At 40.3% G+C, this 25,114-nt stretch overlaps 1 protein-coding gene across 3 annotated transcripts in view; it reads right to left on the bottom strand.

The window, feature by feature from the left end:
• Positions 1 to 25,114, bottom strand: part of PTPRO (protein tyrosine phosphatase receptor type O) — a 154,465-nt gene that overhangs the window by 28,973 nt on the left and 100,378 nt on the right. For all 3 annotated transcript variants that reach the window (XM_064654359.1, XM_064654360.1, XM_064654361.1), the window contains exons 5-13: positions 23,795 to 24,241; positions 22,639 to 22,800; positions 19,713 to 19,912; positions 17,249 to 17,369; positions 15,182 to 15,375; positions 12,668 to 12,779; positions 6,733 to 6,884; positions 3,114 to 3,234; positions 62 to 201 (exon numbers count right to left, since the gene is read on the bottom strand). In XM_064654359.1, the coding sequence (XP_064510429.1) occupies positions 62 to 201; positions 3,114 to 3,234; positions 6,733 to 6,884; positions 12,668 to 12,779; positions 15,182 to 15,375; positions 17,249 to 17,369; positions 19,713 to 19,912; positions 22,639 to 22,800; positions 23,795 to 24,241 (1,649 nt within the window). The remainder of the gene's footprint in view (positions 1 to 61; positions 202 to 3,113; positions 3,235 to 6,732; positions 6,885 to 12,667; positions 12,780 to 15,181; positions 15,376 to 17,248; positions 17,370 to 19,712; positions 19,913 to 22,638; positions 22,801 to 23,794; positions 24,242 to 25,114) is intronic.

Here is a 25,114-nt window from a genome sequence, read left to right as displayed (position 1 = left end):
CAAGGCCCAGTCTCAGTTTCAGAGATGAAGAGCAGAAACCAAAGAAGAGACGCTTACATACCTGGGCTTTTGTTTCCTGACCAGATCCAGCCTGCTGGCAGTAGACTTCAAAAAAATCAGCCACTCCTTCTTCCACCCACAGCAGCGTCACAGAGGTCTGAGTCTTGTTGACAGCAAACAATGATTTTGGAGGCGCTGGTTCTGATTAAGAGAAAAAAAAAAAATCTCCTTTTATTAAGCTTATCTTTAAGTTTCCAGACAACTGAGAAAAATGAAAAAAAATGAAAGCAGTGCTGGATGCCCTTCTATCCTTCATTTCCTTCAGATAAAATCTGCCAGTGTAAAACCTCTCATGATGATAGACTACCACTGTAAAATGGGAAGATGATGAAGTGTGTTGGTTTTTCTTCTCTATTTAAACTGTTCTCTATTTGGACAGATGGATAATTACTTCACTTCCCTTTTCAGCAGAGCCCTTGTTTGAGGATGATCAGTGGATTCTATTAATAGAACAATGTTAGCAGAGACTCTTTCAGAGAAGATGACTGTCCACCTGTTAGCAACACATTTGGCCTGAGAAAGCTCTTCTTCTCAAGGCCTGCCCCAGGAGATGATAAAGAAGCAGCTTCCCACAAGCAAAGACTGTCTAGGTTCATTTAATTGTTGCAGAAGAAATATTTAGTCAATTATCAGTTTAAACAAACACTTGCAGTCTTTTTTTTTTTTTTCCCCAGGCTAACATTTAAGGGCCTTAGGCACCCTGGGCTCTTCTGGTTTGCCTCTAGAGGTTGTGAAGTTTGGGCTGTACACTTCTGAACTGTTCTCCACAGTTTTCAGATTTCCTCATCTATGGATGTTTAATTAAAGCTGTCATTCTCAATTATTGGACTGATTCCAGGATTTTGACACACTGCATAAAATGAGTGATGCACAAGAACGTTTTGGGTTTATTCTTTTCCTTCACAAATAATTTGTTATTCTCATTCTGTGAGATGCTGTCACAGGAACCTGGATGTGATGTGTAAGATCCACCACACGAAAGGGCACAAAGGACTTGTTCAAGTAGTTATAGACATTTTGGAGATGTATCTGATCCTGAAACAATCAGATCTGTGTTAGAGGCTGCCAAAATTACATTGGCATTATGGAGAGAGTTGGGCAGGGACTGAAGCACATTCATGTGTGCCACAGGGATTGCAGTGTACATATTATCCCAGCACTACAAAGGAAAGCATCCCTCTCCCATAATTACACCCATATATCTGCTCTTGGATTCAGAAACACATTCCATCTCTCACTCCAGGTAAAAAAAATGGCCTCAATTAAAACATGAGGTTTGCGTTTGGGCATCATCCCAAGCAAATCCTCCCTTTGCCTCCAGCAAATGGCTCGATTTTTCTGCAAGTGGAAAGTTGCCAGGATGAAGCAAACATCATGGAGGGAAGAGCATTTGGCAGGAATGCTTAAATGACTGCCAATTGCCAAGTCGTCTATCACTTAGACTCAGTTTCCACTACTGCTAATTACAATTCCCACTGCTCCTCTGAGAAACAGAGAGAAGAAAAACCTCTGGTAAAACACCCCTACTACTGTCTATTCAAACTTCAGACATCATAAAGGGAAAAAACCCCAAAACTCAACCCAATGAAGAACCCACAGGCAGAATTCTAGAAGGGATTTATCAAAACATAATTCATTCCACCTTTTTGTTGTTGGAAATGAGAGGCGAAATACCCGCCTCAGTTCAATAAGGGCCTGTCCTTAAGGAAAGAACAGGAAGATACAACTGTGCTGCAGGGTGTAGAACACGAATATGTCTGAAAGATAAAGCTAGGTGGTATTTTGAAACACCTCCCCAGAATCTTTGGACAATTGTAGCACCCTCACACACACACCCACTCAGCCACAGGGACAAATACACATGTAACTGCACACAGAAAAAAGGCGTGGGGGAAACAGTGGACAGGGCTTGCAAAGGGAAGAAAAGATTCATAGAATTTGTCTACATCTTTCAAATATTGCCTTCGGTCAAAAGACCTGGAAGAACTTCAGATTGTTGTCTCTGCACTGCTTAGCCCAGCACCGTTTAAGCAATTTGACTAAGAGTTTTGAAAAACATAAAAGGACAATGGTTGCTTCAATACCTCTAATCCAATTAGTAATTATAGAGTACTTTAAACTCACTTCTTTCACCATGACTCACAAAAGGTTTATTATTCATGTAGGGAAGATAATCCAGTTTGAAATCACAAACTTTTCTTCACCCACCTTCACAGTGGAGTTAATGCCTGCTAGAGCAGTCTGGCACACTGGGAAATTTCACAATTTTAGGTACCTAAGACTCAACAATTCTAAGTACATTCAAAAGAGAAATAAAATTTCTTAAGGTACAATGGTGCAGTGTCTAGTCTTCCTCCCAGGTAAAGGAAGATGTTAGGCAGAAAGTCATATTTTAAAGTCTTTCCTTAAGGATCAAGTTCTCAAGTCGTCTTTCGTTTCTTTGAGTACATTACACATATTTCACTTATAACAAAGGTGGATTCCACAACCACAAATCTGACTGTTTTTCTCAAGAGCACTGTCATTGATGTTACTTAAGGGTGTATTTTTGTTGTTTGAAGACTATGCAGATGTCCAGGGAGACAGGAGGGGAGACAGGAAAGCAGACCAGGTGGCATCTGCCAGGAGTGCAGACCCAGAAATAGGCTTCTCAGAAACAAGAAAGGTTCTGCTTTTTATTGAAAAATCACTCTGTGAAGCCTGAGTTGCCATTCTCAAAACCTGCATATGTTCAAGACCTTAGGGAAGCAACTATGAAGTTGTGTTGTTGTCTCAGAGAGGCACTAAATGATTTCCACTCTCCTACTTCCATTTACAGTCAAATTCTGACACTCTTACTCAAAAGCAAAACTATTTTAGAAGAGTAGCTTAACATGCAGGAACGAAACAACATTCACAGTAAGGTGAGGTGAAAATTGCAGCTTTGCAAAAGAAATGGGGTCACAGGTACATAATTCTGAAACAAGGAAGGTGCTGCATCTGCTGACAGAGTTACTTTTACAGTCAAACGAGAGAAGGAGTGAGTTTATAATTTACAAATAAACTTTTCTTACCCAGTTTCACAAGCTGGGGCAGGGAAGTATTGCTGCCTCTTTCAGTACAAGCAATCACTGAAAGGTTGTAAATGTCCCCCGGAGGCAAGCTCAACACTGCAGTCATCACATTGCGTGTTACCTGAATAATTAGACACACACCAACTTAAATATGATGCAAACCATACACCTTCCTTGTAAAATTAATCTGGTTGCTTAATATATCACAAAGGAAGTTCTGTGCATCACAGCAGATGTCTCCTGCATAGTCCAGGCTTGCTACATGAACCAGTTCCCACTGCCAAAAACTATGAAAGCATTAATGTTTGGCAGAATAGTACAATGCAAAAACAAGACAATCTCAGGCTGCACTTTCCATATGAAAATTTATGGAGAAAGAAAATCTCCCTCACACACTGAGAAGACTCTTGCATCTAGATTTTTCAAGTTGTGCAAAATGCTAAAATGCTAAACAAGCCATGGACTTGGGTCCCTTGCAATTCTAGAGGAATTTAAATCAGGTCAGATACCTCTAAGAAGAGCACACAAGCGACATGTAGGCAAAGCCTTTATATATCCTACAAACCTGAAAATTAAATCCACCTTGGCAAGTCTAACACCTGCCAGGAGACCTGTTGACTTGACAATAGATCTCAGGGTCTGAGTTCATTCATCTGCAAGTTTGAAATCAGATATGACTCAAAACTGAACTGAGCTTCAAAAAATTGTGAATAACTTCTCCCTGTTATTACCCTCATTTCTCCAGGGTCATGGAGAAGGACACAGAACTCAAAAGAGACTTTTTGGAGCACTTGTACACTATCTACAAAGGGCATGTTCAGGAATCTCATGCTGGTTTTCACAGTCAATTTTCAAGATTAAGTTTTCAGTTGCAAGAGAAATTGACAGTTCTGAACAAAGACTAACAGGGCTCTGCACAAAATTTTCATCCCTTCTCTAAAATCTGACCAACTCCTATGGAGACTTGGGAAATACACAAGGAGCAGGAAGAAAAAGTCAGCATTGTCTGTCAGTGTTTCCTATTTATTTCAATAATCCCGTAAGAAAAACAACCATAATAACAATCTTAATAATTTCAGTAAATCGCATTATGAGATTGCAATATAGTGACTAAGAGTTTAGGAGAACAGGTACACTCTTATGCCTGCAAGTGTGTACCCATAATTACCCATATGAGTAGGACCATAAAAGTTAGTTGTAAATAGGTCGTTGTAGGATTTTCCTAAAGAATGCTCTCTGTGTTCCCTTATCTTGAAAAGATATAAAGACAAACATTTCTAAAGACATCTCTAAAGTTTTTATTTTATTTGTGGATATACTGTATTGTAGATACCCTCTATTTTTAATCTTTTGTTTAGGGTAGAATTACATATTTGATTTTGTTTTTAATTTGATTTCATATTAAATGTTTATTTTATGTTCATTTAATATACAATTTTCATAATCAATGGAGGCACAATTTGAACTCAGTCTTGCCACTTCTGTTAAGGATAACAAAAAGTCTTTCTACAGATACATAGCAAAAGGAGGGGCAAGGAAAACCTCCATTCTTTATTGGACATGGGTGGGAACATAGTTATCAAAGATGAGGAAAAGACTGAGGGATTTAACACCTTCTTTACCTTAGTTTTCAACAGTTAGACAGGTTGTCCTGAGGACAGCTGGCTTCTGGAGCTGGTAGACAGAGATAAGAAGCTGAATAGCCCCCCTGTAATCCAGGAGGAAACAGTTGGTGACCTGCTGAGCCACTTGGATCCTCATAAGTCTGTGGGACCAGATGGGATCCACCCAAGGGTGATGAGGGAGCTGGCAGAAGAGCTCACCAAGCCTCTCTCCATCATCTCCCAACAGTCCTGGCTCACTGGGGAGGTCCCAGATGATTGGAAGTCGGTGAATGTCACACCGATCCATAAAAAGGGCTGAAAGGTGGACCTGGGAAACTACAGGTTGGTCAGCCTGACCTCAGTGCCTGGCAAGGTTATGGAGCAGATCTTCCTCAGTGCAATCACACAGCACCTACAGGATGGACAAGGGATCAGACCCAGCCAGCACGGGTCTGGACCCCTCAGTTCAGGAAGGATATTGAGGTGCCGGAGCAGGTCCAGAGAAGAGCAACAAGGCTGGGGAAGGGACTTGAGCACAAGTCCTATGAGGAGAGGCTGAGGGAGCTGGGGTTGTTCAACCTGGAGAAGAGGAGGCTCAGGGGAGACCTCATCACTCTCTACAACTCCCTGAAAGGAGGGTGTAGCCAGGTGGGCGTGGGTCTCTTCTCCCAGGCAGCTATCAGCAAGACAAGAGGGCTCGGTCTTAAGCTGTGCCAGGGGAAGTTTAGGTTGGATATTAGGAAGAAATTCTTTACAGAGAGGGTAATCAGGCATTGGAATGGGCTGCCTAGGGATTCTCCGTCCCTGGAAGTTTTTAGGATGAGACTGGATGTGGCACTTAGTGCCATGGTCTGGTAACCACAGCGGTGTTGGATCAAGGGTTGGACTTGATGATCTTGGAGGTCCTTTCCAACCCAGCTGATTCTATGATTCTACGAATGGCAGAGAAATTAGATTTTTACTGGAAGAATAATAACCTTACCAAGATCATGACTTTTAGAAGGAAGAGAGGGATATCACTGCAAAAATTTTTTAGAATTTAGTTGCCATAAGGAATCCAATGAAAGCTATGCAGGTTACTGCATATAAACCCAAACAAAAATTGTTGATGAATTTGCACTTCTGCTGAAAATACACTTTCAATTCAGCATCTGCTAAGTCTTCAGTAGAACAGAAAACTTTCCCTTGAAAAAGACTAGACACGTTTCCCTTGAAAAAGACTGAACACTTTCTTCCTGCCAACTATTGAAAGGTCAATACTGGTGTAGAAGACAGTCAGAGGCCACAGGCTGTATGAAGCTCCACTTCTGGCTGTTCACATTCCTGCTCTGGAGTGCTCCACCATTATTGCAAACACTTCTCACTGTAAGTCCAGGGGCTGCTCTTTTACTTTAGCTTAAACCCGCATCTCACTACCTTGCAGTGCCATGACTTTAATCCATAATTGGTGCTGCCAGATTTCTTTCTCTAAGTGAATTTTCAAAATGTTCAAGAGAATGTACCAAAAAATCATCTAAATATCTAGCAAAGTTTTCTAAGAAGTGCACACATTCTGTGTGAAATCCTCATCCCATCGGTTAGTGAAACTTGTATTCAAACATAAAATGAAAACCACATAATTTATAGGGATTTTTTTAATGAAGTCAGAAAATGGAAAGTGATAGCACCTGGCTTGAATCAACTAAAAAAGCTCAGCCAGTAATGTACTCTGGTTATTAATACCTAAAAATTGAAAAGACTGCATCTGTTCAATAAAAAAAATACTGTTTTACTGTCTGCAACTCAGAAGTTTATAAGATATTTTTAAATTATCTAAATTACTGGATTACCATAGAAACGTTTTGTTCACTGGCTATTTTGAGATCTCTGAAACTTTAAACTTGCTGCAACTTTGTAATACAAAGTTATCAACTCAGGAAAGCAAGCCAAGCAAGCAACATCACCTCCCTCCCCCCCAAAAAAAAGAATAAAAAAAGCCCAGAGAAATGAGCAACACAGTCCCCACTCATACTTACACTCTTCTTGATTTTCTTCTTTCCTTCTGCAATGACCATCCAATGCAGCATCCTGGAATGAGAAAGGTCAGTACCATCTCCTCCATAGGTCCAGGTGACATACAAAAGGTGGTTGTAATATTCTGTGGAGGTAATCTCTGGTGCCACTGGTGCTGAAGAAAGAAGGTACATGTGTTATAGACAGGGTCTAACACAGTTGATTATCAAATCTAGTAATAAACTCTGGATCCTTCTTCAAAGGATACTGTTGTGAAGAGAATATCACGAAGTTAGCAGAAAAGTGTTAGTAAAAGCTACTGCATCTGAGCTTTAGCTGAAAGATGTGAAAGCTGTCACTGAACCTGGGAGACAATCAGAACAAAAATACACTTCTTTTTGCAATCATTCAGTTTAAAAAAAAAAAATCACAAAGCTACTGGCTGATACAAATAATTTTTTGAGTCAGCATTTATAATTGGAATTCAAAATCAAGCTAAAAGCCTCACATATTGCTTCATCGTGTTGTTGCACTGAAAAGAAATACTGAATTGGTACATTAAATAATTGTAATAGCTTTTCCACAGGAAAAAATAGTCTTATCACTGAGCTCACATCTTTCTAGGAGGAAAAGCCCAAAACCTGCAGTTTTACAAAGAACAACTTTTTGCATGAAAGTTATGACCACCTTTCTCCCAGGGTGAAAGTCCCACCACCACAGAGGGCAGCCACAGCTAAGTCACCTGAGCACCAAGTGTCCAACCTACAGGCACGTGGGAGCTACATTATTAGGTCTAAGGTGAAACAGCTCTTCTTCATCCTCTTCCTCCCCACACTCAGCTCCTGCCCAGTACTGTCCTCTGTGCTGCACAGCTCAGACTGCCCCACCACAGGCTGTTTGATGGCTTGTTTTGTGCTGGAGCTGCCAGCAAGTCCTTGGCTCTCTGTGCAGCCCAAGAACCATAGAATCACTTAGAGTGGAAAAAACCTTTTGAGTCCAGTCATTAACCCAGCACTGCCATGTCCATCACTAAACCATCCATCTAAGCACTGCTTAGTCCATCACTAAGCAACACACCCACGCCTTGCAAATACCTACAGGGGTTGTGAGTCGACCACCTCCCCTAGTTGGGTCTCTCACCATCTGTGTTGGGAAGTTTTACACCCCACATACTTTGCTTTGCTGTATTTCCAGCAGACATCTGGTAAGTTGGAGTCCCTCTAAAGAACAAGGGCTGGCAACTGAGAAACTTCTCCCAGCAGCTTAAAGAATCCTTCTCATGGAGCTCTGTCACTGAGCAGAGGAGTTCCCTACTTGGGCACACCTCCCATGGGGTTGCTCACTTCTGCTGTTGGTGCTGGCCTAAAAGCAGGGCACTCCCTGCAGCTGGCACCTGAGGCACCACATATTCCCACTGGAGCTCTGCCAGGGCAGCTGCATTGGCCACGGTGGGTGCAGAGCTTAGGGAGTCTGTGGCTTTCTGGCAGGTGGGCACCATTGCTCCCTGGTTGAGTTGGCAGGGCTTCAGCACTCTCCCTGCATGCTCTTCTGCACAAGCTGCCACGCCAGCTGCTGTGCCACATCCTGTTTTGCCTGCCCCGTTTGTGGCACTCCTGGTCACTGGCACTGCTCATATGTGGGACGGCAGAAGAAAGACAGCAAGCTCCAGAACAACTCATCTCCTCCTAAAATAGATATTTAAGATGAGAATTACCTCCTGGAGGTGTGCCCCCACTAACTGCAGAGGGAGCATAGTTGGTCAGCACACCTTGATTGCCTAATCAGAAGTTGCAGGTCCCCAGTGAGGAGTTAAGTTAACACTGAGTGAGTGGAAACCCAAAAGTGAAAGTCAGTGATGAGTAAAGATCTCAACACACTCTCAAAGTGATAGCAGTGGGATAACCTGGATAAAACAGGGAAACATATGAATCTCTACATGCTTGGCAGATTCTCAGGCAGCAACGTAGGGAAAATGGTACGGACTGATTGATCTTCATCTGCACATGCCCCGTGGAGTCCGGTGTGTTTGTGCAAGGGCAGGTCAGACGCAGCTGCCTCCCTATCAACAGAGTCCTGGGCACCAGCACAGCTGCGGGTTCCAGCAGCCGAGAGGAGACGCAGGACGGTCTCGGAGCTCGGGTCTGTCTGAAGGGGCCACAAGATGTCACTGCTGCTTTCACGAAGGCTCCTATGACTTTGGCACTGAGATATTCGTTGGCGAGAAGATTTACTGAAGTAATCGCTGAGGAAGGCAGCAAATACAACGCACGGACAATTTAGAGCCATTTAGAAACGTTTAGTAAGATTATTCTCCCAAATTCATCATGAAGATGCCCTTTTATGCTGTTGAGAGGAAAAAGCCTAGTTTATTCAAAGCAATGTTTCTTTTAACTTCTAGAGTTCCCAGTCCATCCCTTCTCACAGGCTGAATATTCCTTACAATTTAAGGTCACAACTGGCATGAATATTACACACTAATAGTAATTTCCCCCTGTACCTTATTATTGATGACATGCTTTCCCTCTTAATGTTCACACAAATGTTTGTTTTAGGTGTCTTACAACGAATCTACAGCACGTGTCAAATGAGACCAAGGGCCAGGGCTTGTGTGACACACTCCCCCAGCTCCACGTGCCACTGGGAGCTGAGTGGCACAGAGAGGCTGTAGGAAATTACATCCCACTGCTGACCTGGTCCAAAGTGACAGCTAAAAGCATCCACAGGCAGCAGATGTGATGACAGTCCCCAACACCAAGTAGACTCTCTGTCTTTCTCACTTATTTTGCTTCTCCAAAGATAAAAGCATTCTCATTGTAAAACCAAAATGCTGGTGGTTTAAAGAGTCCTTACTTTTGATTGCTTTAAATCCAGCTGTTTACAGCAGGTGGCATTAAACTCATTAGTCACCACAGCAACACTGGCAGCACCACAATCTCTCCCTGAGTTAAAATAACAGTGTTCAACTGCTGCTGCAGGAGCCTGAGAGAACAAATGCTGCTTCTGACAAGTCTCTTGGATCCCCCAAATCTCCTCGATGCTCCTGGGGACATCTGACTAGTCGTCATGGGAGAGAGCTATATATCATCTGGTGTCTTGTAATACCCTTTTCATTCAAGTACTGTAGTTCAGTAAAGCCCCAGCCTCACTAGAGACTCCATACAAGCAGTGGGATCCTGCTTTAGGGAAGTGGTTTATCCTCTCTGAGCTTTCTGCAAGGTGCATTCCCAAACTCCCAGATGATCCTTCTACTTTGTTTTTAAAACTCAAGCTTATGTTCCAGGTGCAGAGGTTAGCTCTCCAGTTATACACAGAAGAACTGACAGATGGTGTACTGTCAAGACTATGAAACCTCCACTCCAGTATGTTAAAATTTAAGGGCTTTTTGGTGTGGTTTGTTATTTGTTTTAATTCCTGGCAACCTGTGCAGGGGAGCTAGTGCTTTTGGAATGATGCAGAAAGAGACCAAGTGCTCCATAAAACCATCTGTTCCCTCTCTGGAAAGAAAGAGGCTGAGGGTGATAAAGAACTCTGCAGCCCCTTGATAACTCGAAAGAGTGAAAAGGCAGCACCTAGGGGGAACAAACATTTCAAACCTGCAGACTTGACAAACTGGCATGCCATGTTCTCACAAGTTACCCCATCAGCAGTCCCTGGACAAAGTTGAAGAGATTACAAGTAATAAGGCAATCAGAAGATAGGAGTGTGGTGACCATTTGTTGATAAGCACTTGTAATTTAACTAAATCAGCTTTCTTTGTTAGGACTCTTCACTTAAAATCACAGTGTGATTTTATTAGCTCATTGCTACTTAACATTTCCATCAGTATTCTGAAAAAGCAGCGTTGATGAACCACTCAAGTAATGTGGCAACTGGCAGGAGTGGAGGATTTGGACAGTGCTGTGCTTCAAATTTTGCCCCCTATGCTGGGCCTGCTCAGACAAAATGTATTTCAAAGTGCCAGGTGCAAAGTTGAGTCTTTTTGGAAAATGGCATGTAGACAACATTCCCCAAATGATAAATTCTGTTAGAAAGCCACATAGTAGAAGTAAATCAACACAGATCTCCAGTGTCATGCTACAGTAAATGCAATCATCTAGATACACAAATGGGAGAGCTTTGAATAGGGAGCTGATTTTGCCTCTAGGGGAGTATTCAGCAGGCTGGTATTATACTTCCAGTTTTTATGTACTTTAGTAAAGAAAGGAAAAATTAGAAAGGCAGAGTAGGGAAAAAAAGTAACATGAGAAAACACCTTACAGTGAAAGCACCCAAAGAGTTCAATGGAAGCAATTTATTAACAAAAAAAAAGTGAAGCTAAATTCTGTATAGAGAGCAGAAAGAAAAGCTTTGTGTCTCTTCAAACAATAAGATAAAAGTGCAATAAGAATTTTGAACTGTATATTGAAACTAGAACAATTCAGATCAGAAACACAGGGTGTAAACTTTTGATAGTGAGAGGAATTAACTATCAATACAACTTTCCAGCTGGATATTTTCACTAAGGACCGGGTGACCTTTTTTAAGAGAGATTTTGTCAATCACAAATGTATGACATTAAGAGATTCATCCATTTCTGGTTTTGTCTACATCTGCTAGTTAAGAAGTTGATCCATTTTTCATTTAACAGCAGTAGCAGTCCTTACTGTCATCATATAGAGATTCAGACTGATACTGATGACAGCTTATATTTTAGAAGAACCTTAATCTCCCTCATTTCTCCTGCAGGTTTCCAGAGACACAATATTGAAGTGAGCGTCCCACTGGAACATTTCCACTCTAAAATGCTGAGCCTGGTACCCAAATCAGTTGGAAAAGACATTTCTTCCCTCATACAGCAACCAACCAGCTGGAAAATTGCTTCCTTACAGTGCTACAGAAGAGTTGATTGATGCCAAAGGACAATGAATATCCCTGGAGACCCTTTACGAGGCTGTGGTGGGTGTTATGAGTTTCTGATACACTGGAAAAGTGCCAGAATTTGTCTGCAGTGTAGCTTAGGATCAGACATCTCAGCATGGGAAGGTTTCTGTTGGCTTCAGTGGAGCTATGACTTAACCCACTGATAAACTTTCTATTGTGGCTCTGTCAGACACAGGCACTGTATTGAATATAATTGCAAATGGCTCTTATTCAGTTACTTCCTCAGGTACATTCTTTTAGTCTTTCACAAACAGAAAATCTGGGACTAGTATCTGCTTTGGAATGAGCGGCTGGGACATTATAGCCTGATTTTTCTCACCTATACTTCTGCAAAGTGAACTAAACAGTGCCACATAAAAGCAAAATGATTCAATGGGAAACTTTGACTTTGGCCTAACCAGCCTGGATGCTAGAAACATGGCAAAGTGCTTACAGGAGTGTTTTATGCCAGTCCCTCAGTGGCTGATCTGTAGGACATACTGAAGATTCAAACCCAAAGAATCTAACAAGAGATGCCAGAGTGTGTTAAATACATGAGTAATCTCCACTGGAAGAGGGCAATCCATGTGGTTATATCAATTTACTGCAGCTGAGAATCCAGATTAATAATGACTTGCCAGCAAATATACAGTAGAGTGTTTCATAATATTAGGAAACCTAAGAATTCAGGTTTACCTATCTAACTATTAACTTCTGCATGTGTCAAGCATGTAGTGTGGTAAAAGATGAGCAGGACCACTGGCCCTCACTGGAGCCATGCATTCAGCTGACTGGAGGACTGGAACAGAGTAACCAAGCACTGTGCTTGGCATAGGAAAATTTTATATATATCCATTTAAAGCAGTCCTCAGAGCCCTCCTTAAAAATAAAATAATAAAGCAAAAAAAACCCCAAACCCAAACCAAACCAAAAACCACTTGGTAGATAAACATCCTAACTTGCAGCTATCTGTAGGTGAAGCACAACACCCAAGCCAGACTCTCTCTGCGCTTCTGCTCCCAGGAGCACTCCCAGAGTTTTTTCCAGCTGGCTGCTTACCTGTTATGAAGCTGATGGTGGAACTGTCACAGCAGCTCAGCTCTGGGTCCCCCCAGGTCACCATGGTGACCCGAAAATTGTAATACCAAGCAGGCAGCAGGTTGGCTATTCTCTGTGAGGAGACAAAAGACAAAGAGCAGCTGAGGAGAAAATCCACCAGCATGAGGTGTGACTTAAGAAATACAACGATATTTATAAATCTGGTGCCCACACTCATTTTACTGAGCTTCCATACCTTACTTCGGTCAAAATCCCTGGAATTTGGCCTTTCAATTTATTAAAAAATCTGTGCAGGGAGAGCAAACATAGTTGTGATGGCTCTGCTGCTCATCCACCTCATGCACCTGGTCCCAGGTCCTACCTGCCATGGGAACCTCTCATTGATTTCCACGGTGGGAAGAACAATACCCACGGAGCAATCATCCATCACAAAATTCTGATGTGATGAAGGCAAAATATTTAACTTTTTTATTTTGATTAAAAAGGTATTGAGAATAAATTAGAAACCATGTTTTTGACTCAAATATTGTCGCTTTAAAAGACGTATTTTTTCCAATTTTCGAAGTGTTTTTCACTTTCCATTATCATTTGTTATAAATGAAATACGAATGAAACATAAATTACTTAAGAGACATAAAGTAGACATGCAAATATAAATGAGATATAAATGAAGTATAAAATGCAATATATGTTATATTATAATATCACATGCAATATTTAGGTTAAATTCAAGTACTTCCATTGACAGCACAAAACACTTCAAATATTTAATTTTTATGTTTAAACGAGAAGCCTCATGATATTTTTTAAAATTAAAAATAAAAGCAAATTGGAAATAATGGACACTTTCAACAAAGTGGAATTAATTGCTATTTTTACAGATCTCTGTTGTTTGCAGTGGCCTTTTTTTTTTTTCTCCAGATACTACAAGACAATGCAAATATAGGGTTTGTGATCTATCTTTATGATTTTTGGGAAAAGCTGTATCCAAACTGACACCAAAATCTTGAAGTTGCTTGGACTTCTTCTGAAATGCCCTGGTGTAATATTTAAAATACCAACATCACTTTGACAACTTTAAAATAAGTTGCAGAGCACAAAATTAATGAAGCAACTAAACAGACTAAAAAGACAAATTCAGTTCCAAAGGCTCTCACCAACCCTTAGGACTTCAGGAAATAATATTTGATGACTCAAGTGGTTGGATTTTGATTCCCCTGCCTTCTCACTGTTGCTCCAGAATACACCACTCACAGACATCAGCAGATCATCAGGAAAGTTTTGGGACATGGTGGGATTCTGGAGCACCACTAGAGAACCCAAACAAAAATTCACCAGTCCCTACCTGTATGTTAAATGCCATAACAGAGGGACAGGGAAACATTCTTTTCCTATTTCAAGCTTACTCTTTAAAATTATTCTTTAAGAAATGCTCACTTTAGCTGTGGTAACACGCTGTCAAATTTCAGACTGAAATCCAGACAAAGGCTTCCTTGAGCAGGATTTGCAACAGTAAGGGGCAACATCATCTCATTTCCTAATGAACCACATTAACTCTGGATGATAGCTTTGCTTCTTAGATGACCCAGATCACTCAGTTATTAATCTATTTGTGCTGAGTCATGATTACCAGATATTAATTACTCATTTGGTAAGTTATTTTTGTTTTTAATTTCCCTGGAGATTTATTGTCACATACCCAATTACAGTCAAGGCGCTGCAGCCAAAATGACTCCACAAATGGTATTATGCAAATCAATTACAGTAAATCACTGTGGCTCTCACCAGCAGCAAAAGTTATTGCTACCCTTTTTGCATACTCATAACTTTCTGAACCACTAATTTCAGCTAAAATTGCTTTCTGTCTTGCACTACAGCAAAGTCTGAATAAAATCTGTTCACCTTGACTAGGAAATAATGGAAAAGAGGACGAAAATTTCACTTCATATCTGCAAAGATGCCTGTGAATGTATATGTTTGGGTGTTCTTAGAGAGACCAGTGTACAACTGGTTAAAACCCTGGCATAATTCTTTTTAGCTTCAGAAACATGAAGGCTATTTTCACAAAAACAGCTCTGCATCTAAGCCTTCCAGATGGCATATTGCAAGACTAGCCCACAAGCCCCAAATCCATATTATCAATATTAATTATGCAGATAAGGCTTTGGACGACGCTCCCCAAGGAGATGATGGAACTTTTAAAGCCTTGACTGACAAACTGACCCACAAACCGAACCCGCCTCTGGACTTGCTGAACAACAAAAAAAAAAGAGGCTTATCTCCTGCCTCATCACTCTGCTGGAAATTGAGCACGCTTCAGCTGGCACTCCCTTACTTCAGAACAGAAAATGCCTCTAGCATATGGGCCATTTTCTCTGCTTTGCTTGGAAAAATTGTGCCAGGCTTAAAGGCAAATGTACGTAATTCATGGGGAAAAGGCTGGGCAAAGAAGTGTCACCGGGTGCCAGGACCACACAGGCAGGGAAGAGCAATAGTCAGGAATGGTCACTTTACCACAGAGGCAGTTAAGGAGACGGTTGCTGCTATCTCGTAGTAGGTTGTCCACTCAGAGGTCATTGTTGATGGGTTGAAGTAAAACATTTCTACAACGTATTTCCTGAACACCCCAAGGAAAGGTCTGTTCCAGCTCAAAACCACAGCAGTAGGTCCCAAAGGGTAAAGTGTCAGATCCTTTATTCCAGTGGGCACTATAAACCAGAAATTATCATTAGTAACGTGCATGTGTTATCAGTTGCACTTTATTTTAAAACAATACCTTTCCTTAATCAAGTTCTACCTATTTCTGGTTTGTTACTTACCTTAATTCCCAAGAGCTTCCTTGACATAGTTGAATATCATTTTTTAAGCATTTGTTCTCCAGTTTAAGACCACTTTTTCAGAAATGTCTACAGACCACTTGGTGTTGGCTGCTTAGCTTGAGATAAGGCACGGGGTTTGCTTTTTCATAAATGAGAGTTCCATTTTACTTTGAAAATCAGGATGCTTAGGAGATATTTCAAGATGCTCAAAAACAAAAGCATCAAAAGCCATGACACCATAAGAAAGAACATTTTTTATCTCTAGCACTCCTTCCCTGGGGAACCTAAAGGTTCTGTCATGTATTGCTATTCTTGCCTCACAGGTGGTGACACTGAGAAAGAGGAGTCAAGTGATTTGAAAAATGTCACATAAGGGTCAACTTCTGCAACCTATACTGGTCTGGAAAGCAATTATTCTTCATGACTTAACTGAGGCTACTTAAATAAGTACTTTGCTATAATTCACAAGGGTTGCAGAGCCCCAGCTATTGCACACTGGGTCAGAACCGAGACCAGCACCCAGATTACTTCAACCCATGCTAACACATGATTTTACCTTTACCTTTATAAATCATTTACTATGCCTTTTCTTTGCTTTCTCTAAAGTGCTAATACTCACGCAGTGAAAGTGAGCCTTAGGCTAAACATGGGGAGAATTGAGCACTTTTTAAAGTGGATTTTATTTTATTTGAATTTCATTCATCATTAACCACCACTGATAATATCACAGAACAATTTTTTTTGCAGTTCTATTATTTTAATATCAAATTCAATATCCTTTTATGAAATGAAAACTGATACGACTGTTGTGTTAGTGCATAAAAACATCCTCTTTATAATAATAAACCTATGAGATGTTCTGTTTAGAAACTGATTGCCATTTTGAGTTTAGTAAGAAACTTTTAGGGAAGTGAGTCCATAAAAAAGGGGAGAAAATTAAGGAATTTACTTTGGGACTACATGATTTTACTTTCTCAAATAAAAATAGAATTCTTTAACTACAGTGAGAAAGAAAATCAAAAGCATTTATAAAAATTGTCCAAAGAGAGAAACTTCAATAATAACTAAATATATGTTTACTTACTACCTTTTCACTTTACTGAAATATACCATACTTTTCAAATTTTTACTCAAACCCAACTTATGAAAATATACAAGGATATTGCCTAGAATGAAAAGGCCCTCATCATATTCACTAGTCCACATATTTGCTTTTATGTAAGGATTTAGCTGTTAAAAGGTTGACTTCTTTTTCACTTTCTTCTCTACATCACAGAGAGGATACAGACTTAAAAATACACCTGCTCTTCCACTGGGCAGACTATTTGTCAAAAGGAGAAGCTGGGTGACTCAGGTTAAACGTTTCTCTGCAAAAGTAACTCTGTACACTGAATCTCTTTCTCTTTGCATCAAAAACGAGCACCACTAGAGACAAACATATATTCAAGTGTCCAAGGGTGAAGGCAGTTCTTTCCACAGGGCACTCGTTGTATGATTCCTGTCCATAACTCCTCTCTATTTAATTTTGGTAATAACATTTAAATGTGAAATATCTTCCCTCCACTGAAGGAGTATTTTCACCACCTCAGTAATGGGCTAGGCAATACTAGAAAAATATTCTCAGTAAGTGTTCATTAGACTTGAAATAACCAACATGACAATTTTTTACTCCCTCATGGGATCTAGGACTTCATGAATATACTACACATATTTGAAAACAAACTCAAATAAACACTTTTCAAACAGTAGGTGCAGGGATTACCAATGGAAAATGTAACGGGGTCAGAAGGTGGTCCCACCAATGGTCCTTTCCGTAAGTAGACCACAACTTGGTACTGGGCACCAGGAACAAGATTTTCAATGAGGCTGCTGCTTGAATTCACCTAATAGGAGGGGAACACATCAGATATGAAGTATTTACTTGGTTAATTAGAAGAATATTGAGACTGTATTGAATGACTCCAGTTACAGAAGGCACAAATCCGAACACACTGGCATCGACAGAAAAAATCTGTTCATTGAGTCCAAAATGGCAAAACTGTGAAAGTGGTCAGGACTGACTTGACAAATAATCTGACTCAGAGAATCGCACTTGCCTGGTTGCATAAGGTCAGCTATCACACTGTAGACCCACTCTCTCCTGCTGTCAAAGTTTATTAAAATATTCAGGCTACATTATTAATTTTCAGGTGATATTATTCAGGCTGGAGCATTTAGACCATGTGTTTTCAATCAAAGCCTGAGGCTTTTTCATCCATCATCCAATGCAGCTATGTGAGCTGAAGGCAGCATTATGGGAAAAGCTGTCTTCTGAATGCATGTAGTAAGTGACTCCACAGTGAAATCAGAGAGGAATTATTCTCTGTCATTCTCCCCTCCACGGCATTAAAAAATGTGACTAAGGGGCATTGTGTTTTTTTCTTTACAAGTCTGAACATCACCATTAAAATTTCTGCTGTGCCACACCAGGTTTCAGTCAGAGCTGGAGGCAGAATGCCTGACCAAGTGACTCCTGGTCTCATACAATACAAAAAATCTTATCTCCTGAAGACTCCACTAACAGCAAATGCACAGAACAGCTTTGAGAAAAAGCCTTCACACATTCCTTCTCGAGCTGCAGGCTGGTATTTCCTCCTAATATTTTCTTCACAACCTTTCCAAAGTCTGTATCACAGCCACCTCTGCACTGGTGGTTTACTGCAAAGCACATGAATGTATCAGTGCCAGCACAGATTTAGTGAGGAACAGAATTTGACTTTAGCAGCTGCTTTGGAAAGCTAAATCGCTTTTAAATCATGCACCATGTTAGAATGGATAGAACTTTGCACTGCGTTTTGCCCCTTTTCAGCTCATCAAGAAGAATTCAAACCAGCAGCTATAATAAGCAGGTATATATGTATAAAAACTGGCAGAATTTGATAAAAAAAATTTGTAATGGCAGAAAGAAACAAGTAACTGCAGTTAGACCTTTTTACCTACTGGCAATAAACACATATTTACTTTTACAGATATCTTGTTTATTCATATATTAGGTACTTATTTTTGAGTTTGTAGATGAATCTTGTAGTAATTACTTAAATCATAAATGTATATACTTGTGACCTGTGGTTTTTAATCACCTACCATATTGTTTTGCTTCCCATTTAAATGACTGGACTTTTAATAAAGAACTTGAGATTACAAGCTGATTCTGAAAAACAATTCTCAAACTGTCATGAAAAGACACTTCCAAACCCTTTAAGTTCACAGCCATTCTTGAAATAAAACTCAAAATTTTTGATAGAGATTCATTTTAAAGGACAGTTTTAAGGGACACAGACTCTCATAATAATTCCCTTGCAGTCCTAATCAGAGAGTTGAAGGAGACAAAGATTTATGGGGAGTGCTAGTGGTCTCCTTCCATTCTCATGGGTGAGCAGAGGGTGAAGCAGGGGCAGCACTGCAGTCCTTTGCAGACTCCATCATCACACATATTTAGGGAGCCAGACAGAAATCATGGCACTGCTCAGAAAACTGCCTTATCAACATCTTGGTAAGGTTACTGAGATGTGGGCTGAAACCTCTCTCTCACTGAAGCCACTCGCCACTGACCCATCAGAGACACGGAATCTGATGTGGGGTTGCCCTCACTAAGGGCTTCAAGTAACAGAAAACTGGCATCTTTTGGGGTTCAGGATTTTTGATGATTATAAACATGTCCCACACAGCAGCAATAAAGAACTGTGGTCCATCCAAATCACAGGTGGCCTGAATTGCTATTTACTTCCCAGTGCTGACATCTTTTCCTATGGATGATTTCTGATCATCTCTAAACTTCCAGAAAGTTTACAGTCAGGTTCTGTATTCATATATAGGATAGCTAAGAAATAATTTATGCTAATTTGATTATAATAATGCATGTGAGCACTCCACTTAATACAAATGGATTACGGTACCTGCCCAAGTGCTATTATGGTATGGCACCATCTTGCCTACTGCCACAAAAATGTCTCAAAGGGTACACCATAACTCATAAGCTTGAAGAAAGGATTGGTCACAGTCAGTACAACAGAAACCCTGTTTTAACAATACTGTGGTGTATTGCACTCTTCTGTTCCTAAATGCTGTGCTCTCCCCTACTCTGCAGCCCTGAGCCTGACAGAGCCCTGAGGCACGATGATTCCAAACAGCAGGACTGTGGGAAATTTTTTCCTGGATTTGAAAAGGCTCCAGCTTCTGCTCCTTACCTCAGTGCAGTAGTGTTTTTCAAGCCTTTGACTTTCCTTTTGCTTCTGACAGGTCAGGGAGAGCACAGACACAATGGTGTTGTTGCCGCCGCTCTCGTGTGATGCTGTCCAGGATGTCAGGGCAGTAGTGGAGCTCAGCACTGTCACGGTCACATGCTGGGGCTTTTCAGTGAGCTCCTCTATCCATTCACCTGTGGGACCTGGGACATATCCCAAAAGCATATGTGAGCAAGCCACTCTATCCATTTGAGGCACATATGTTAAAACACCCTTCCTTCACGGAATTATTTATTGCTAGTGAGGGAGGCTGGACTCACAGTTGTCCACCTCCACAGCCCTTAGGCAGTCAAGGTGGGAGCCCCTGGGAAACAGTCTGTGGCTTGAGTTATTTTACCTGTAGCAGAGCAGATGACAAAAGAAATGTGACTGTCTGGAAATTCAGATTGCAGTATTCTCTATTGCTTACCAGAAACCACCCAGCAATATCAGATTTGCTTCAAGGGAATGTTTAAAAGCAGTGATAGGCAATAATGTACAGATCATTGACCAATATTAAAGGATAAGCACACAAAATTTTTCGCCTCTCCACATACTAACATACCCTCCAAGCATACTATTGAGCCTTGAAGCGTGAAAATCAAATTCACAGAGGTCACCACAGCGGAGAATCTCATTCTCCATCAGACTTTTTGAAGCACTTGCTAGACAACGCAGCTTTATAGATAAAATAACAGTTTGGAAAATAACTTCAGCTAGACTTGGTCAAAATTTCAGATTTCATGAAAATAGTTAGTTTTCTTGTCACTTTTAAGTGATGCCTGTGACAGCTCTCTCCTTGACATTCCTCCCTCCATGCAATTCTAATGGCAATTTACGTTTATTGATAAAAATAAAACAAATGTCAGAGCAAGAACGTGGTGTGAGACCAGCCTATAAGATTTGGCAATCCATACTGCTATCTAGGTACAACAAAAATGTTGTGTAATACAAGCCAATACTTTGACAGGATGATTCACTGACTGAATGCTACAAGGATAAGACAAGACTGAAGCTACGGGCAAAATTTATTCACGGCAGCAGACCCACACCCATGCAGGTAAAAAAGAGGAATTTGATCATTAGATTAGTCTCTGGAGCCACTGGATGTACAAGTAGTTCTTACCATTCAGAAACAGTTTCAGCACTGCCATTAAGGGAATTCAGATTGGAGACTGGAGATTGGAATTGGAGATACTACATGTCATGACCCAGAGTTGTAGTCCCCACACAAAGTGCCTACCTTCTCAAACTTACAAAGAGGAATAGAAAAGCAATTTCAATGTAAGACTATCTGTACTCATCTCTGATTTGGCATTTTACCAGAAATACATAAAAAAAAAATCTATCTAAAATACTAAGGATCAACAGAATAAATAGGAAAACTGCCAAGAATCCTCATCTGGTTCTAAAAGCCTGCAAAACTAACAGACTAAAACCCAAACCCCAAATGTTCTCATGTGTTATATGTAAAATTGAAATATTTTAGATTCCTGTAACATCTTAATACTTATACCCAATGAGATTCAAGTTCATCCTTTATTTTGCCATCCACACCCCTACACTGTGGATTAGTATGTCCTCATTTCTCTCAGGTCTCTGTCCACAGGGAGTACACTTGATGGAGGATCCTGAAGTGCATATTGCTTGACCAAAATAAGTCACACCTTGTAAAATGGAATAACGTTTGACAGTAATAGCAGTGCTACATATATGCACACTTTAATGCTTTTCATACAATGAAGCCTAAAGAAAGCCAGAAGACAGTGAAATTATAACAGCAGAGACATTTTCTCTTGTGTGCTGTTTTCTCTTTTTTCTTTGTTTTTCAGTTACTCTTTCTTTCAACTATAAAGTTGTTAAAAAAATACTAGTGATAGTGGAATTGTTTGGTGTAGTCGAGCATTATTATAAATTAAGTCTAAATAGTATTTGTAAATGTTACGAGCTACTAAAGACACAATCTTTATTCGTAATGTACTTAAGTGCTTGAGTGCACTTCCTTTTAATATGAATTTTTCTGTCAGTTTTAGCTACTGTGTCTTGTTGCAGCATTCCTGATTTGGGGAGACACTGTCTTCCCACAAGTAAAACTGTGTAGTGCTGCCAGTATTCCCCTTTCTTATTGTATGGGCATTCTATAGTGTATATCTATTTCCTTTTGTAGAAAAAGGTACAAAGGTGACCACAGCCATCAGAAGGATAATGATCTGAATTCACCAACACCTCTCTCGCTTGCTGATCTAATTGTCAGTCAAGGTATCAGTTTACACAGTAGTTTATTATTACTTTGCCTTTTACTAAATCACCAGTTAAGAAACTCTGGGATTCTACAGGGAAATAATAAATGACTTTTACTCCTTTAAATTTAGCAGGCTGAACTGCTTCACCTACTGTGATTTGCTCCAAGTTCTCTCAGAGACCATGCAATTTCAGAGTTCAGTGTTTAATTGTGCAATTCCCACACTCTCAGCCTGAGCTGCCCTTCATCCCTAAACCAGTACATACAGCATACTCCAAGAGTAGGGAAGTTAAATATTTCCAAGACTCTCTATAGCCACCAATTATTTCTTGGAATTAAATCCTCATTTTGAAAGATGAGAAAGGGTTATTTTTTTTTCAGTGAGCCACTTCTGAACCCCAGGCAGTGACTCCATCACATCCCCTGCTTTCAGTTCTTAGGTCTGCCAAGAAGACAGGATGAAGGCCCATCTGGACAGGATAAAATATATAACATATTTCCATTATATTTCCTTCACTGGCATGGGGAATTACAGAAGACCAAACTCTTTTGATCCTTCACCAGATGCCAAAGGTGCCACAGTGGTCAAACTCTACATTACAGTTATGCTATTCTGGAAGAAAAAGATGGGATTGTTGAGATACTTACTGATGTAAAAGCTAAGTGTTTTTGCTGATTGACTTCCACGAACTTCACAAGAGCCAGAGGAGCTAAATGTTGTTACAGACAACTTGTATTTTCCAGGTTCTTTCAGTTCAGCAACAAATTTGTGAGTGTCCTCGCTTACTGTCAAAAATTCCATTGAGTTCTCTAAAGCAGGAGGGGAAAAAAAGTGTGGATTAATTGAAATTTGAAAGGTTCCAGAGACTAAGAAGATTATTTACATAATGTTAATGTTTTTTCTGCCATGAGATTATAAGGTATCCTAAAGAACTGGATTTACATTGGTAGTTACATTTTTTGACATCAGCACAAGAGTAATTAATGACAAATTTTGCAGTATAGGAGCAGAGCAACAATTAACCCAGGCCAAATTTTCATTCTGTGGAAGGCATGATAAAATAGGGTTGTCATGACTGAGCTAGTGATAAAAATCACACCATGAGAGAAAAGGAGCTTCCATTTTTCCACCTATCACATTCTTATTCTGAAACAAAAAAGAATTTTCCCTCAGCATGGAAAGGCTTGTGAAAACTGCCAGAAAATAAAATTCCTTTAGATAAAATAGATTTTAAAACAGAAAATCTTTGAGCAACATGGCAATTTTTTTGTATCCCCATCTCTTAAAAAACTCCCCATTTGTTACCACAGTCTCTTTGTGGCCAGAAGAATGTGTTTGGCAGCTGTAATCTGTGACAACTGCTGATCTGAATCGAGACTACCTTTTCTGCATGTCCCCTCCAGTCCAGCTCTCCCTGAGAACCTTTCTCAGTGACAGTCTATGGTATAATGCACCTTCTTTGTCTCAAATTTCCATCAGCTCATTTCTCCTTCTTTTTATAACCAGAATGGGTTTACAAAAACTACAGTGTAAACAGGGAGATGGTATGTACAACAGTATAAAAGTTGTTTAACAAAAGAGAACTGCAAACTGTGATTTACCTCTCCTGCCTTACTTTTATGATGTCCAGCCAGAATTAGATGCTATTCAATGCAAGAAACTTCTCAAGAAATACAGGGGATCTAATAAAGCCCTCTGAAGTACAGTACTAGATAATTACTAGAGAATTACTAGTTTGCAGAGACAACCCATCAATGGAATTGGAGACAAGAGGTATGAGAAGGGTTTAAGGCTCTGCTTTACCTTCCCTTTCAATACTAATATGGAAACCATCAAATGCAGTAGGCGGCTTGGGGGGTAACCAGGTCAGCACCATTTGCACAGGAAGGAAGGGAGGGGGCTCTGGCGTGGGTCTTCCAGACTTGTTGGCATCATTGGCCTCGTAATCACTGGAAACTGCATTGACAAACTCCTCTTCACCCTCTGATGACTCAGCTTCGTTAGACCACCAGAACGGCTGCGATGTGGTTTCGTACTCAGTGCTGTTCGAGCGCTGCTCCCACCAGGCTGCAGACGTGTTTGCTGCTGGAATTTCAGGTGCGTTGCCAGAAAAATGGCTAAGCTTTTCTTTCCTCACGACTTCTTGTGGTCCCACAAATGATTCTTCTGCAAAATTCCCGCTGTGCTCTTCCCAGTTGTTTCTGTTGATTGGCACAATCTGAACGGAAATGTTTCGAGGTGGGTAAGGAACTGAAAGAGAAGCAAGGGTTAGCCTTTTAATATGTTTCTGGTGTGCACCTTCAACATGTGTTAAGTCCCCAGACAAATAATATTTGCAAAAAGCAGTGCAGCTAGGGATACTTTGAAACAACTTGTTCTTATTTTTTCTCCCTTCTCTTAAAAATACATATAGAAGGTGTGATTATAGTGGGATCAAGCTGAGTATAACTTCACAGAAGAATCATGATTCAAGAACATCAGGAAGAAAAGTAGAAGTGAAGTCACAGTAAATCAGACTTCAGTACTCTTACAGCAACAAGGCTATCTGAGTGTGATTTTTTAACAGTGGACCTTCATTTACTTTATTGTGTCTTCCAGGAAGATCTTGATCAAGGTAAAAAATACCTCTGTAGAAATGAATTGAAAAATATATGCAAAACTAATATATCACATGGCTCATATTTTAAAAAAATGACCTTCACGTTGCCGTAGGTCTCTTCATATGCTTTTAGCAGCCACCTTTTCACAAGCATTAAACATCAGTTTAAATTTTAATATTTGTGAAAGCTTGATCTTAAGATGTCTGGTCTCCAGAAGACAAGATTCTGGCACGCAAAGAAGTGCCAGGAGGGGATCACACAGCATTTTGTCTGCCTCACTGTAGTTGCTTGTCTGCCTCTCCTTATACACGACAAGCATTGAGTAGCCTCTGCAAATAATTTTGACTGGCCCCTTTCATGCTGGCACTTTACAACACACTAATTTGTTCACCTCCCCTGTCCCAGCCACAGCCACTAACACAAAACCAGATCCTATATTCTCATTGCAGTTTATGTGAAAAATGATGCATGGGAGGGCATCAGGAAAGAAAAACGGGATCCTCTTGGTTGCATTCTTATGGTC

The sequence above is a fragment of the Pseudopipra pipra genome, chromosome 5, assembly GCF_036250125.1.
Source record: "Pseudopipra pipra isolate bDixPip1 chromosome 5, bDixPip1.hap1, whole genome shotgun sequence".
NCBI lineage: Eukaryota > Metazoa > Chordata > Aves > Passeriformes > Pipridae > Pseudopipra > Pseudopipra pipra.
The sequence above is the reverse complement of the archived record's forward strand: the minus strand, read 5'-3'. Positions and strand labels throughout refer to the sequence as shown.